This window comes from Calonectris borealis, chromosome 2, assembly GCF_964195595.1.
Source record: "Calonectris borealis chromosome 2, bCalBor7.hap1.2, whole genome shotgun sequence".
NCBI classification, from domain to species: domain Eukaryota; kingdom Metazoa; phylum Chordata; class Aves; order Procellariiformes; family Procellariidae; genus Calonectris; species Calonectris borealis.
The window spans coordinates 67538891-67551525 of NC_134313.1; the positions used below are offsets into that span (position 1 = coordinate 67538891).

Consider the following 12635-nt stretch of genomic DNA (forward strand, 5'->3'; position numbering starts at 1 on the left):
ACATCATTTTTGCAGCTGATGCATGCTGAGAGGCCTGCGGTTGTCTGGCAGCAGCCAAGGAAGCAAGGTCCATGCTTCAAATGCTGTTTCAGACAGAAACGAGGCAGTGGTTTAGTGAAGCATGAGAAACTGTCATGCTTCATGTGTAAGCGGTCATAGATCAAAAAATGCATATTTTTTGCAGAGCAGGTGAATAGCGATGGAAGAGAAGGTATCTTTCTGGAAGTTTTAGCTGAACACAGGGTATTAGACTCAATAAAGAAGTAACTCCATGAAATTACATGGCCTTTCTTATGCAGACTTAATGATCTGATTTTTCCCTCCTGGATATTAGAAAAGATGTGAACTTCTCAATTCTTTTTTCGTTTCCTGCCAAAAGACGCCTATGTTCCTCAGTGGAAGTAAGCTTGAGTCTATACAGCAAGCAAGAAACAGTTTTCTGCTGAGCTGTGAGGAAAGACTGGCAGAAAAGAAAGGAAGAGGTCAGCAGGTATTCTGCATACATCAGAAAAGGACGCATATACAGTGAAGAAAAGAGAGCAGAGGATGGTCAATGGAAAAGGAACACAGTGCATTCTATATATATATATATATACACATTCATATCCAGATAGATTCGACTGACGTTGCTGTATATTAAAAGCAGGAAGCTTCTTTATTATATTCCTTTACTAATATATTCACTTTTTGTTTATTTTCTTCAAGGGATGTCCTTTTTCGTTACATGTAACCAGCAAACTGGAAAGAGAGCAAATTGCAGCCATTTCTGTAGTAATAGTATCTGTGTTGGTAAAATCATCTCTGACGTTAGAGGTCTGGTTGGTGCCATGGTGTCCTGATTTTGGTTGGGATAGAGTTAAATTTCTTCCTAGTGCTGTGTTTTGGATTTAGTATGAGAAGAATGTTGATAACACACTGATGTTTTTGGTTGTTGCTAAGTAGTCTACTAGTCAAGGACTTTTCAGCTTCCCATGCTCTGCCAGGTGCACAAGAAGCTGGGAGGGAGCATAACCAGGACAGCTGGCCCAACTGGCCAACGGGGTATTCCATACCACATGACGTCATGCTCAGTGTATAAATGAGAGGCGTGGGCCAGGCAGTAGCGATCATTGCTTGGGTCGGGCAGGTGGTGAGCAATTGCATTGTACATCACTCATTTTGTATATTCTATCATTATTATTAGCGTTATTATTATTTTCCCTTCCTTTTCTGTTCTATTAAACTGTCTTTATCTCAATCCACGCATTTTACTTTTTTTTTCCGATTCTCTCCCCCGTCCCACTGCAGCGGGCGGGGAGTGAGCGAGCAGCTGTGTGGTGTTTGGCTGCCTGCTGGGTTAAACCACTACACATGGGGAATCATAATAAAATTGTTTGACAAGTCACACCAATTTCAAACTGCTAGTCATGTTTCTTCTGAAGACCAGGCTATGCAGTAGTCCCTGAGACACAGAGTGCAGGAGTATGGTATTGTACCAGCAAAATAACTCTTCTTGGATTTACGTTGTTGCTCTCACTGAATGCATTTCAGATTTAATTAGACATAAATGACTCCCATCTCCCGGATCCATCACTCACTTGTAGAGTGCTTGAAATACAAGGTTTATGCAGTAATCCACCCCTTTAGGATGGAGGGCGACCAATCACAGTCCTGCTGCAGTGAAAATGATCCTTTCATTGAAACTAGGCATCGCTACGAGAAGCAAGCCGAAAGATTTCCAGAGCTGCGGAGCCTCTTCCTTCGCTCTCACCCAATAAGCATCTTTCTGTCCTTATTTTTATAGGTGCAATTAGGCAGCTCACGTGCCGCGTTTCTATAATGTGGCTGACAAAAATTCTCAGCGGCAAAGTGCAACAAGCAAAATACTGCAATTTGTGAATTTTTCTTTGGTCCTGGGAAAGGAGGCATGTCCGGTTCCCTTCAACCCTGCACAAGCTCAGAGTCTTGCCTCTCCCTGCACAAGGAGTTTGTGCACAAGCGATCTATAGCGAGGGCATTATCTCAGAACAGGTGCTGAAGCGGCTGCCGTCCCTTGGAGATAATGTGGGGGAGTGAGGGAGAGGCAGATGAGTTCTGGATCAAAGGTTACCATCTCCCAGGGCTTGAAGTGATCCAGCTTGGGCAATCCCTTTCCCAGGCGGCGAGGACTGACTTGACGATGACAAGCACCTCCGTCATACCACACACCTTTTTTAATGACACGAGCCCAGAGGAGAACTCCTGGGGTGCAAAGCCCGAAGGTGCATCTGCGAAAGGCAGAGTGTCTGTTCAGGATGGCCGGTGCTGCTACCACAGACCTCGGTCAGCGGCCGGGGCCTGCGGCGGCGGGGGGGGCCGGGCCGGGCCGGGCCGGGCCGATTAAGCCGCGCCACTCGCGGCCGCCGGCAGATGGCCCCCGCCGCCGCCCTCCCGGGCCCGCCGCAGCGCCGGAGGCTGATCGGGCGAAGGAGGGGCCGCCCTCGCCGCGCTGAATTTCCCAGCCCGCTGCCCTTCTCCCCCTCCTCCTCCTCTTCCCTCTCCGCGGCGGGGCGGGCGCGATGGCTTCCTGAGGGCGATGCTCCCGGCCGCCGCCGCCTCCTCCTCTGCCGCCGGTTGCTCGGTGGGTGCGGGCGGGCGGCTCCCATCGGCTCTCGCGAGGTGAGGAGGCCGGGCCGGGGCGAGGGTGCCAGCCCTCCCGGGGCGGGGGCAGCCGCCGCCTCCTCCCGCCCGCGCCTGAGCCGCCGGTGCCGGGCGGGGGGAGCCGGGCGGCGCGGAGGGGCCGGCCGTGTGAGGGGGAAGGAGGGAGCCAGCGCGGGGGCCGCCGTGAGCCCGGCCCGCCGCGCCTGACGGCTGCCTGCGGGCCGTTCCTCCCCCCTGGAAATGCCCCTCCTGGCCGCGCCGGCAGCCGGGGGCGTCATGTAGCGCGGAGGGAGCGGGCTGCGCGGGGTGGGAGAAGCCCCTTCCCTCCGTCCGCGCTCACCACGCACACCGCACACCCGCACCACAGAGAGGCGCACGGCCGGCCCTCCTCCCCCGCCCCGCTGGTTGCATGCCCGCCTCGCCGGGCGGAGGGACGGCGCGCCGCTGAAGCAGCCCCGCCACCGGGCACCCCCGGGCGCCGGGCAGCGCCACCATGGCCGAGGAGAGCTCCGACGTCCCCAAAGAGTTGATCGGTAAGGGACGGGGTATGGCGGCGGGGACGGCGGGCAGTCTCGGGGGAAGGTGTTGCGGGCGGGGGGGGGGGGCAAGTTTGGAGGCCGCCGTGCGCGACCCCGGGCTGCAGCGCTGCCGGTGGGGGGGATGTTGGGGGACCCGGGGGGGCCGCGACGACGGGCGGGGGGTCTGTGGAGCCGGGGGAGCTCCGGGGGGGCTGGCTGGGGGAGCCGAGGGGGCTCTGCGGGTGCCGGAGGGGGCTCCGCGGGGGGTCGGGGGTCTCTGAGGAGCCGGCGGGGGGCGGCGGGGCCGCGCCGCCGGCACTTGGCCCCGCTGCTGCGGGCGAGGAATGGGCGGGCGGGGGCCGCGGGCCTGCGGCGGGGAGGCGGCCGCGGGCAGGGGCTGTACCCGTGTAACCGGCCCCGGGCAGCGCGGGGCTCCCCCCGGCCCCGCGGCGGGCGGTGACAGACGGCCCCGGTCCGGCGCCCGGTGTGCCGGCCCTCCGGAGGGGTCTGCCGGCGGGCAGGGCCGGGGGCTTTTCAGGGCCTGCGGGGGCTGGCAGACGTGCGGTGAAACTGCCCCGGCCCTCCCGCGCCGGGACACCCGCACCGCCGCCCGGCCGGGGCAGGTCCTCCGAGCGCCCCAGCCTGACGGCGCGGGCTGAGGCTCCGAGCTGTGGCTCTGGTCGTTATTTCTTATTTTTTCCCTTGGGCTTTGCGTAGTTTCAGACTCATTTTCCTATGTGCGTATGAGAGCGCGAGGGTATTTGTAATTAAAGTTTCGTGGCCACATGCACACAAACCCCCATGTTGCATGGTACACGCTTAGGAAATTACAGGTGATGGTAAGGTCCCTGAAAATGCTGTCATCGCTATTGGGGAGCATTCGATAAATGGATCATTAACGTGGTACGTTGGTAACCAGTGTCATTTGGGGGTAAGAGGTCTGGTGCTTTAGGCCTGGTCCTCAGCCACCTTGCTCAGGCCAAACTTCCTTTGGTTTTAGTTGCAGTTTTGCCTGTTGAAGCGAGATCTAAGGCTCTCACCAACATGAGAATAATTTGAAGTGTTGCCTTAATGACAGATGGAAAGAGAGATTTGTCAGGCAACAAGGTATGTGTTGCATTGAATACAGTCCTTCAAACCTTACCTAGTTCATTTACACTGTTGCGTTTCCTTCAGTTTTGTCAGTCAGCGCTATCGGTGGCAACTGGTTTTAGCATTTATAAAATACTGGTAAAAATCTGGATGGATGGTTGCAGCTGTCACAGAATTTTTTTCTGTATAGACAAAATAGCTCTATTTTGCAGTCCTTTTAGTGTGCAAACCATGTGGTTTGCTTTAGTCTATAGCTTGCTAGTAAGAAGTGATGAGCTGGGAAGCGTGCTAGGAGTAGCTATGGTCAAAACCATGAACTTTTTCTTTTTTGAAGTGGCCAGGCACGTCTGAGTTGCTAATACATGGTATTTCTTACTCACTGTGGATCTGCACCGTACTCTGGTGTCGTAGGCGAGGTGTGGTGCATATTACAGGGAAGAGCAAAGTGAGCATCTTCACACATCCCCTCCTCTGGTGGCTTCGGACAATTTTAAGAATTACCCCCCAGTCCTGGTGCCCTGCACCCACCCAGCTTGCTTTGTCAAGGGCTCTTCTGGGGCGTGTTATCTGTTCATGTAGATTGGTTTGGTTTCCAGCAGTATGTCGGTGTCTGCATGTTAAAATTTAACCTTTTAAATAGACTTTTGTAGTAACCCTATGTTTTGAGAGCAGGATGAAAGGATGTGCCTTAGCACTTAGTGATTGGAGCATGGAGATTAAACTGGGGGTAGGAGTGTTTGAACAGCAGTTTTTGTTTTGTTACTCACTTCCCGTGTGACCTTTGTCGGGTCTCGTAGGTCATAGTCTTCAAAAAACCCTCTCTTACTGTTGGCTTACCTGGATCTGCTGCTCCAAGGTGTGGGTGTCTGAAGTCTCCAGCATTAGAAATGGATGAGCACTTAAAAGTATGAGCCTCAATATTACGTTTCCATCTCTGAGTCTGAAAAACTACTTCGCGAGTCCACTCGTCACCTAATGTGTAAGGAAGCGTCCTCAGTTACATGGGGAATATTTATGAAACCTCTATCTTAACTCTTTGAAGAAGCGTTTCTAGCTCTTTCTGGCAGATAGAGCCTTGGAGGGAGCTGACATCCTGACGCTGTGCAGAGTCTCGGGTCCCAGGCCCATTTTCTGCCTGTCACTTGTTGAAGTACGAGCGCTGGAGCTGAGGGCTTGCAGTCGCTCCTGCTGCTGCTGTGTGGTACCTGTGGGACAGCGAAGGGAAGCAGATCTCCCCCACGCTGGTGCCTCAGGAGGAAGTCCCTTGCTAGATGCAGGCACTTGGAGCTGTTTGTGGGAGAGGAGAAAACGAAAGGCAGAGGCTTGGGGTGGAGGTAAAGTAGCAAAGACAGCAGCAATACCTTTCCTTCTGCAAGGAGGTAGGACTTTATGAAAAAGACTGTGTGTTCAGCTTGCTTCTGGGTTCCCAAGCAGGGACAGAAAGACCAGAATTAGGCCTTACCCATGGGAGAGGAAGCCTCGGGAAAAGAGTTCACATCGGGCTGGACTTTCCCCCAGGCTTTGCTTACCTGGCTGCGTGGGGAGCTTGCAGCCTGGCTCCTGACCAAGTGGTTGCCCGGGGAGCCGGCTGTGCTGGCCGTCTGCCACGGGGCTGCCGCGGCTTGGGGCAGGCTTCTCGCTGGGCAAGCCGCTGCTACCGAGGAGCATTTGTTTCCTGATAGGAAAATTAAAATTCCTGGGGAAACATGCCGATTCTGCAGAAAGAGCTCTTTCTGGTGGAGAGTCGCTCTGAGGAGGCACGTTTCTGACTTGTGCACCCTCCTGCCCTGCAGGCAGAATGCTGTGGCCTGGGCTAAACGTCCAGGCTTAATAAATGATGTGTTGTCTGTGCTAACGCATTCTGACTACTGGATGAAAATTGTGCAAAAAAAGTGCTATACAGAGCACTATAATTAAAAGCCTTAGGAAGAGCCCATTATCTTCAATTTTAGCCTTTAAACTTTAGTGTGCACAAGGGCAAAGTGTGTGTTCCTGGGGAGGGTGGAGACTTGCCTTTTACAGATGCCAGTTGTAGTGCTGGAAATAGGTTAATGTGTTTAAAAGATTCCTTTCTCATTCCTTTTCTGTGGGGCCTGGGGAGTGAAACTTATGGAAGGTGCCAAATTGGCTCTTCTAGATTAACTCCTGTTTATCTCCCAATTACATCAGTGTCAGTAGTTGTATAAGCTTTCTGACACGGTTCCCTGTATATATGTTCCCTTCAGGCCAGGGTGCAAATGTTTAGGGGAAAGGCTGGTTCATTTGGTACTTGGCAGAGACCGCATATACGTGTGTGTGCATATACGTATTAAAACATTATGGCAATTAGTGTAACTTTGGCGTTGGCACGATGAGGTGGCTACATTGTCGTTGGGACTTGGACTGAGACCAATGTTGCCTTCCATAGCATCCGCTGCATACCTGTCAGGTGTTAGTGTCTGGAAGTCTGCTTGGTTTGCTTTGCAGCTTAAATGTGCAGAGTGCAAAATGTGTGAACACTTGCTTTTCCGTTATCTGACCCATTTAGCCTCCCTGATATTAACAACAGGCTAAAATTTTTGCAATGCAAGAAGCTAATTGGCTTTAGCAAGCTTTTCAGGTACAAATAATAGCAAGTGAGGAATTTGTTGCATTTTCCCAGAGTAGAGCTAAGCAGTGCTGGGGCTTGTCTTGGGAATGCTTTTGATGTGTAAGTAGTGCTGGAAAGAAATATCAAATTATGTTTAGAATCCTGGCATATGAAATCGATAATCCTATCATAGTAGACATAAATTATTGTGTAAATGACATACACAAAAGTTGTACTGGTGTTAGGTTGTTTTTAGTACTGGTGCACGTGCATGAGACTTCCATGAGTGCAAGCGGTTGAATAACATAGCTCTGAGTCCTCCTGAAAACTTGACAGTGGTGTCTGTTTCCTTCTCATGTTGACACTGAAGGTATTTAATTAAGATATTTTCTTTTATTTCAGAAAGTGTCAGGGATGTTATTGGGAGGAAAATAAAAATTTCGGTCAAGAAGAAAGTAAAGCTGGAAACCAAGGGAGATAAAGTGGATAACAAAATATTGGTAAGTATGATAGAATGACTCTGATTTTTTTTATATATATATATATGAAGGAAAAGCCAGTATCTTTTCAGAGGGTATTAATTTTCCTCTGGAAGGATTCTTTGAACTTTGTGTGTGCCATAAGATACACATATCACTTATTTTCCTACTTTCTTGCTAGCCTGTACAGAAGTTGATGTGCAGGCGTGCACATGTACACACGTGTTTATCACTGAGTTATTCTTCAGAGTTTAGGGTATTGTGTTGTGGACTGATGCTAAAGCACGCTATTATTAGAACCTGTTCTAAAATAATTTGCTGCCTTTGCTGGTTAGGTTTCCCATTTACATCTATAGGAATTTTGAGTGGACAAGAAATGCAAAATGAAGCATGTAGAATTACTTATCTTTTGAGAATCTTCTGAAGCTGTTATGCAGTGAAAAGTAACAGTAAAACTATTGTGCTTTTTGAACTCAAATGACTATTTGTACTTTTTAGTATTCTCTGCTAGGTCATATGTCTGCATTTTAAAAGAAATGCTTAATGTGTGGGACCCTCCGTTGTCATTCCTAAAACTGTAGTGGAGGAAAGTGTGAAATTAATCTCACTTAAGTATGCTTTCCTGTTTTCTCAAGAATAGTTTTGCTGGCCTCTCTTGATAAGAAGAAAGCTGTGGTAATGAGCTGGTATGCTTGCATACTATCTTGAATACTTGGATATGCAAAAAGAGAAGGAACTTTTATTTCTTCGTTCTTTTGATACCTATCTATCAGGAGAACTAGAGTAAAAAACATAACTAAGTACAGCGCTGCTATAATATTTTGCAAGATATTTGATATTTGGTGCTTTGTGTTAGTAAAAATGCTATTGCATATTTGAAAGTTTCATTGCCAAAACTGTTGTTACAGATTGTAGGTACGTTCCCCATGCAGATATTGTGTCTTTAAAAACCGCAGCTTATTAATCAGTTCTGAATTATCTTCATAAAGTACATGTTGCTTGTCCCTGGGCAGTGAGACTGTAGATAATGGTCTACTTTTCAGCGAGAGCAGCTGCTTAAGGAATTTGAAATATTTTCTGCATAATATCTACCCATGCTATATGTAGCTCCTGGGTTTACAGTTTCCGTACTGGAAATAGGTTGAATATGTGAATGTTGATTTATCGTCTCTATTTACTTGAAAGCCATGTTTATAGGAAAGGCTGACAGTTTCACTGAAGTAGTAACGCTTGATTGACTTTTTGACTTATACAGAATCATTACTGTTATCAATAGTGAAATATATTGTGGAAATACTGAAATACTGTTCTGATCTGATGGGACCAAAAGAATGTCAAGCTTTGAATTGTCAGTGAAGTTTCTGAGGGATGTACTACTCGGCAGTAAAATGCCATTTGTTCTTTGATGCAAAAATGCAGAGGATTTATATTGCAAAAAAAAGGGAATGTTTTCATGGTTAGAGAAATTGACTGTTGACTGCTGGGGTTGGATTTCATGTTTTCTTCTGCCACAGAAGAAAACTGCCCTGTGTGAAGCTGTACAAATCACTAATGGCATTTTTTTTTACAATGTTTCTCTAATTGCATGTGTGTATCTTTACTTTATGTGGGGTTTTTTGCAGTAGTACTGAGTGTTGTCTGTTGTGGCAGAGGCCAGTGGAGACTGTGGTTCCTTTTGAGGATGCAGAGTTCTCTGAAATGCAGAGTGGTCTGAAAAAAAATGACATCAGTGATACCTTAAGTTGGGTACCTCAAACTAGTGGAGGCTTTTTGGCCTTACCATGTCTACACAGTCTCACTTCTTAGCTGCGAAGTAGAGGAGGTATACCCTCCTCTCCTCAAAAGAGTGATGCTGGAAATAAATAACCTTGCTTCAGAAACATACAGGTGCTTAATGCTAAATGCCACAGGAAAGCTGCCAAGAAGATTAAGAATGTTTGTACACCAAGCTGGGACTTAACGGTATCAGTAAATAATGCATATGACCGCATTCTGACCAGGGCAGGTAAAACTGAATGCTGAATTGCTATGCCTTGGCTGAGCATGTCAAACTGAACGCTGAACGAAGTGTTGGCGGCAAAAGCAATTCAATAATTAAGGACTATATCCTAAAGTGCATGCACCAGAGGCCCAAATGTGATTGCATGGGCAACCTTCATGCCAGCGCTCCTTGACTCCTGAGGGCTTAGTTTTGAAATGTTAATCTTCTTCTGAGCACGGTCTCTTGAGCGCACGTGTGGCAATGAATTGTTCTGAGATTTTGTTTTAAATTTTATTAGCAGTTGGGTGTTTACAAGCAAATTAGGTAGCATGCATTGTGTGCAGCACTTAAGAAGAAGAAAATACCAGTTGCTCTTAGTCTAGCTACCCCTGAGCCATGGCGGAATGTGCGCATGGTTTTAGAGAAGGTTGGCACTGAGCCCTGGCACCCAAATCTGTGCTTTAATTAAATCATCGCTCATCCTTCCTTCTAGGAAAATCCGGCAAAATCAGTACCACTTTGAGAGAGGGAGATTATTTTAAAATTACTGCACTTGTCAGTGTAACGATAACACTTGACCTCTGGCCCTGTTGTTCACAGAATATTTAAGGTGCACCGAGCGCCAGCGAGGCGAGCAGAGCAGGACTGGGGATGGTGGCCAGGGGCAGCTGTGCTCTGGTGATCACCAGCAGCGCCGTAGTGAGACCTGAGGTCCAGCCAGGGAGTTGCGTTGGTGGGGCAGGCTCAGCCGAGCAAATAGCTGGGCACAGGCATAGCTGCGACATTGCTCAGGCTGGGGCTGAGTGCCGGAGCTTCGGAGCCATATGGAAAGCCCCAGTCAAGGCTTCTACCAGCTTTTTGGGTCACACACCCGCACCACGTCAGCAGAGCTGGCCTGGGGTGCAGGCAGCCAAACTCCAGCAGAGCCTTTGGGCAAGCTGCCCTGGCTGGCTCTACCTGGCGCTGAGCCAGAGGCAGAATACTGCTGCAGAAGTGGACCCCGCTGTGTTTGGCTTCAATACGGTTCTCGCAACAGTAGTCTTACTGGGTTAAAATGGATAAGGACGTCACTATTTTGTAATTGGGTCGATGATTGCTTTGGTTTTGTGGGATTGTTTTGTTTAAACCTGATTTCTTATGAGGACAAGGCTTCAGGCATCGTGCTGAGTGGCTGCTGTGTTCCTCCTCACACTGACAATTTCTGACCTTCACTCTAGTTTCAACTTAAGCCGATGGGTATCTAGAGGTCTCAGTTGTAATGATAATAGTGTCAGTTTTGGGGGGGCGGAGGGGGGGAAGCAGTCAGAAAAAGAAGAGAAACTTTACACCTATTCCCTCCCCCGAGGGCCCACCTTTTGGAACCATAAGGGATCAGGCAGAATGCCCTGTCCATAAGAGAGATTTCATGTTTTGTCTTGTTTCAGGTTATCAGATTATCACCTACAGACAAACCCTGGCAGGAAACTGGGCTTCTTAGTTTCGGTGTTTGTGGTGCTGCTTTTTTTCCCCCCAAAATACCCAAGGTATCTGTACAGTGTTTTTCTGAATATTTCCCGTTGCAGTTTCTTCCAATCAGATTTGTTGTAATTGGTAGCAATCATTGAGAAGTTGAAATTGTAAGATAAAGGCCATGTGTTGAATACATCTGACCAGCTCGTTATGAAATACTGATGTTTTCAGGAGTGGTTTATGACAGGCCAGAATTCAGGATTCCTCTAACTTTTTGTTTCTTTACTGTTAATAAAAGAGAATACTCCTAGTCTAGGTAACTTTGAGATTAGTTTTCCTTTCCAAAATAATATTATTTTAGACATTAAAGGTGAGGAAATATTGGCATTGTGTACCTGCTGGAAATGACTATACTCTGTATGGCTGGTCTGGGTTTTTTTGCTTTGTTGATGTTTTTCTTTGTTTCTTTTTTTTTTTTTTTTTTAATGTTTTCCTAACCTTGAGGTCATAGAATAGTGTGATGTGATGTAGTGACCATGAGCACTTTATTAAGAAATCCCATCGAGGAATTTCTGTTACGCTGCTCCCCCAGGTCATTTACGTTCTCTTTGTTAAAATATCACAGTGCTACTTCTGGAACCAGGACAGTTGCTTTGGCAGGTGGCTCTCCTTAAAATGAACTGTATGCCCAATGTGGATTCTCTGGGAGTAATTTGTATGTCCTTGTCACTTTCTTTGGGACATATGTTTCCATGGGCTTTTAAAACAAAATGTTTAGTGGATTCCTGTCAAATAGGTTTATATTCATTCTGTGCACATGGTCTGAGATTTCATGTTCTGTTTCTAAAGACTCACTTATATAGGCTCAAATTCTATTTAAAAAAATCTATCTGTATTTACTTTAGCAATTATGGCAGTGGCCTCTGAATACTGCTTGAACAACCTGGCTGACTGTACTGAAGCAGTTGAGAAAAGCATATGAGCTGCTGCGCCTGTTCAGCTGCAAGGATGGCGGTCTCCGGGTAGAGGCAGTAATATTTTGCATTGCCAAAACTATTTCTGGATTAAAAGCTCTGGCACTTTTTCCCCATTGCTCATCTTTTGTCTTGATCCATCCATGAAATTCCATTTAAATTACTCTATCTAGGTGCAAATGTCTTGTGTTAAAAATATGCACTTATATTAAATAACTAAGAGCATGAAGCTCACAGGGTTGTCCAAGGTTAGTTTTACATAAAATGTGTGCAATCTCGCACATTATATCATGACAGCTGGTGTGTGATAATGATGTTAAATATGGACATTCTTTTAAAATAATGGTGTTTCCTCTTCCCTGCCCAGAACATTGACTGTTATGACATATATCTTAAGTGTGTGTTTATGAAAATGAAAGGAAGTAGGTGTTGGTACATCCCTCATGTCAGGAAATCTAAATGAAGTGAGGTAGAGTAATCAAAAAATACTTATATGTGAAGATGTATTTTAATACATTTACAAGGCGCCTCTTAGCAAACGATTGAACTGTGGCCAATAAGATTGTTACAGAAGACTGAAATAAGAAGTGTACTGCCGGAAAGAGAATTTATTAATCCAGTCATGCAGTTGTATATAGTCCCAAAATAGGAACTGTTTAAAAAAATACTCATTTATGTGCAAGTTTTACTGAAATCTATGTTTACATTATACACTGGTCTATAAGGTTACTTTTAACCAGTGGGAAGATTTACAAACTTAGCATTCTGATGCTGTGATAGTGCATGCAAATGTTGAAATCCTCTTCGAGATGTTTCCACTTCTAGGAGGAGAAACTGGTCATCGATGGAATTAATCAGGCTGAGAGGAATGCTTCCATCTTTTTTGGGTTGGTGGGGTTGGGAATTACTTTTCTTTCCTCAATTTCCACTTCCAATTCCTACTTCCAGTTTTTC

The 12635-nt window shown here is 47.1% G+C and overlaps 1 protein-coding gene across 4 annotated transcripts in view; it reads left to right on the top strand.

Moving 5' to 3' along the window:
- Positions 1–2525: 2525 nt before the first annotated feature.
- Positions 2526–12635, top strand: part of CARMIL1 (capping protein regulator and myosin 1 linker 1) — a 198133-nt gene continuing 188023 nt past the window's right edge. The window contains exons 1-3 of one of the 4 annotated variants that reach the window (XM_075142229.1): positions 2526–2637; positions 2987–3152; positions 7201–7298. In XM_075142229.1, coding sequence (XP_074998330.1) covers positions 3113–3152; positions 7201–7298 — 138 coding nt within the window. In that variant the 5' untranslated portion in view covers positions 2526–2637; positions 2987–3112. Of the gene's footprint in view, positions 2638–2742; positions 3153–7200; positions 7299–12635 lie in introns of those variants that run through there. The other 3 variants (XM_075142227.1, XM_075142228.1, XM_075142230.1) reach the window with 3 other exon arrangements.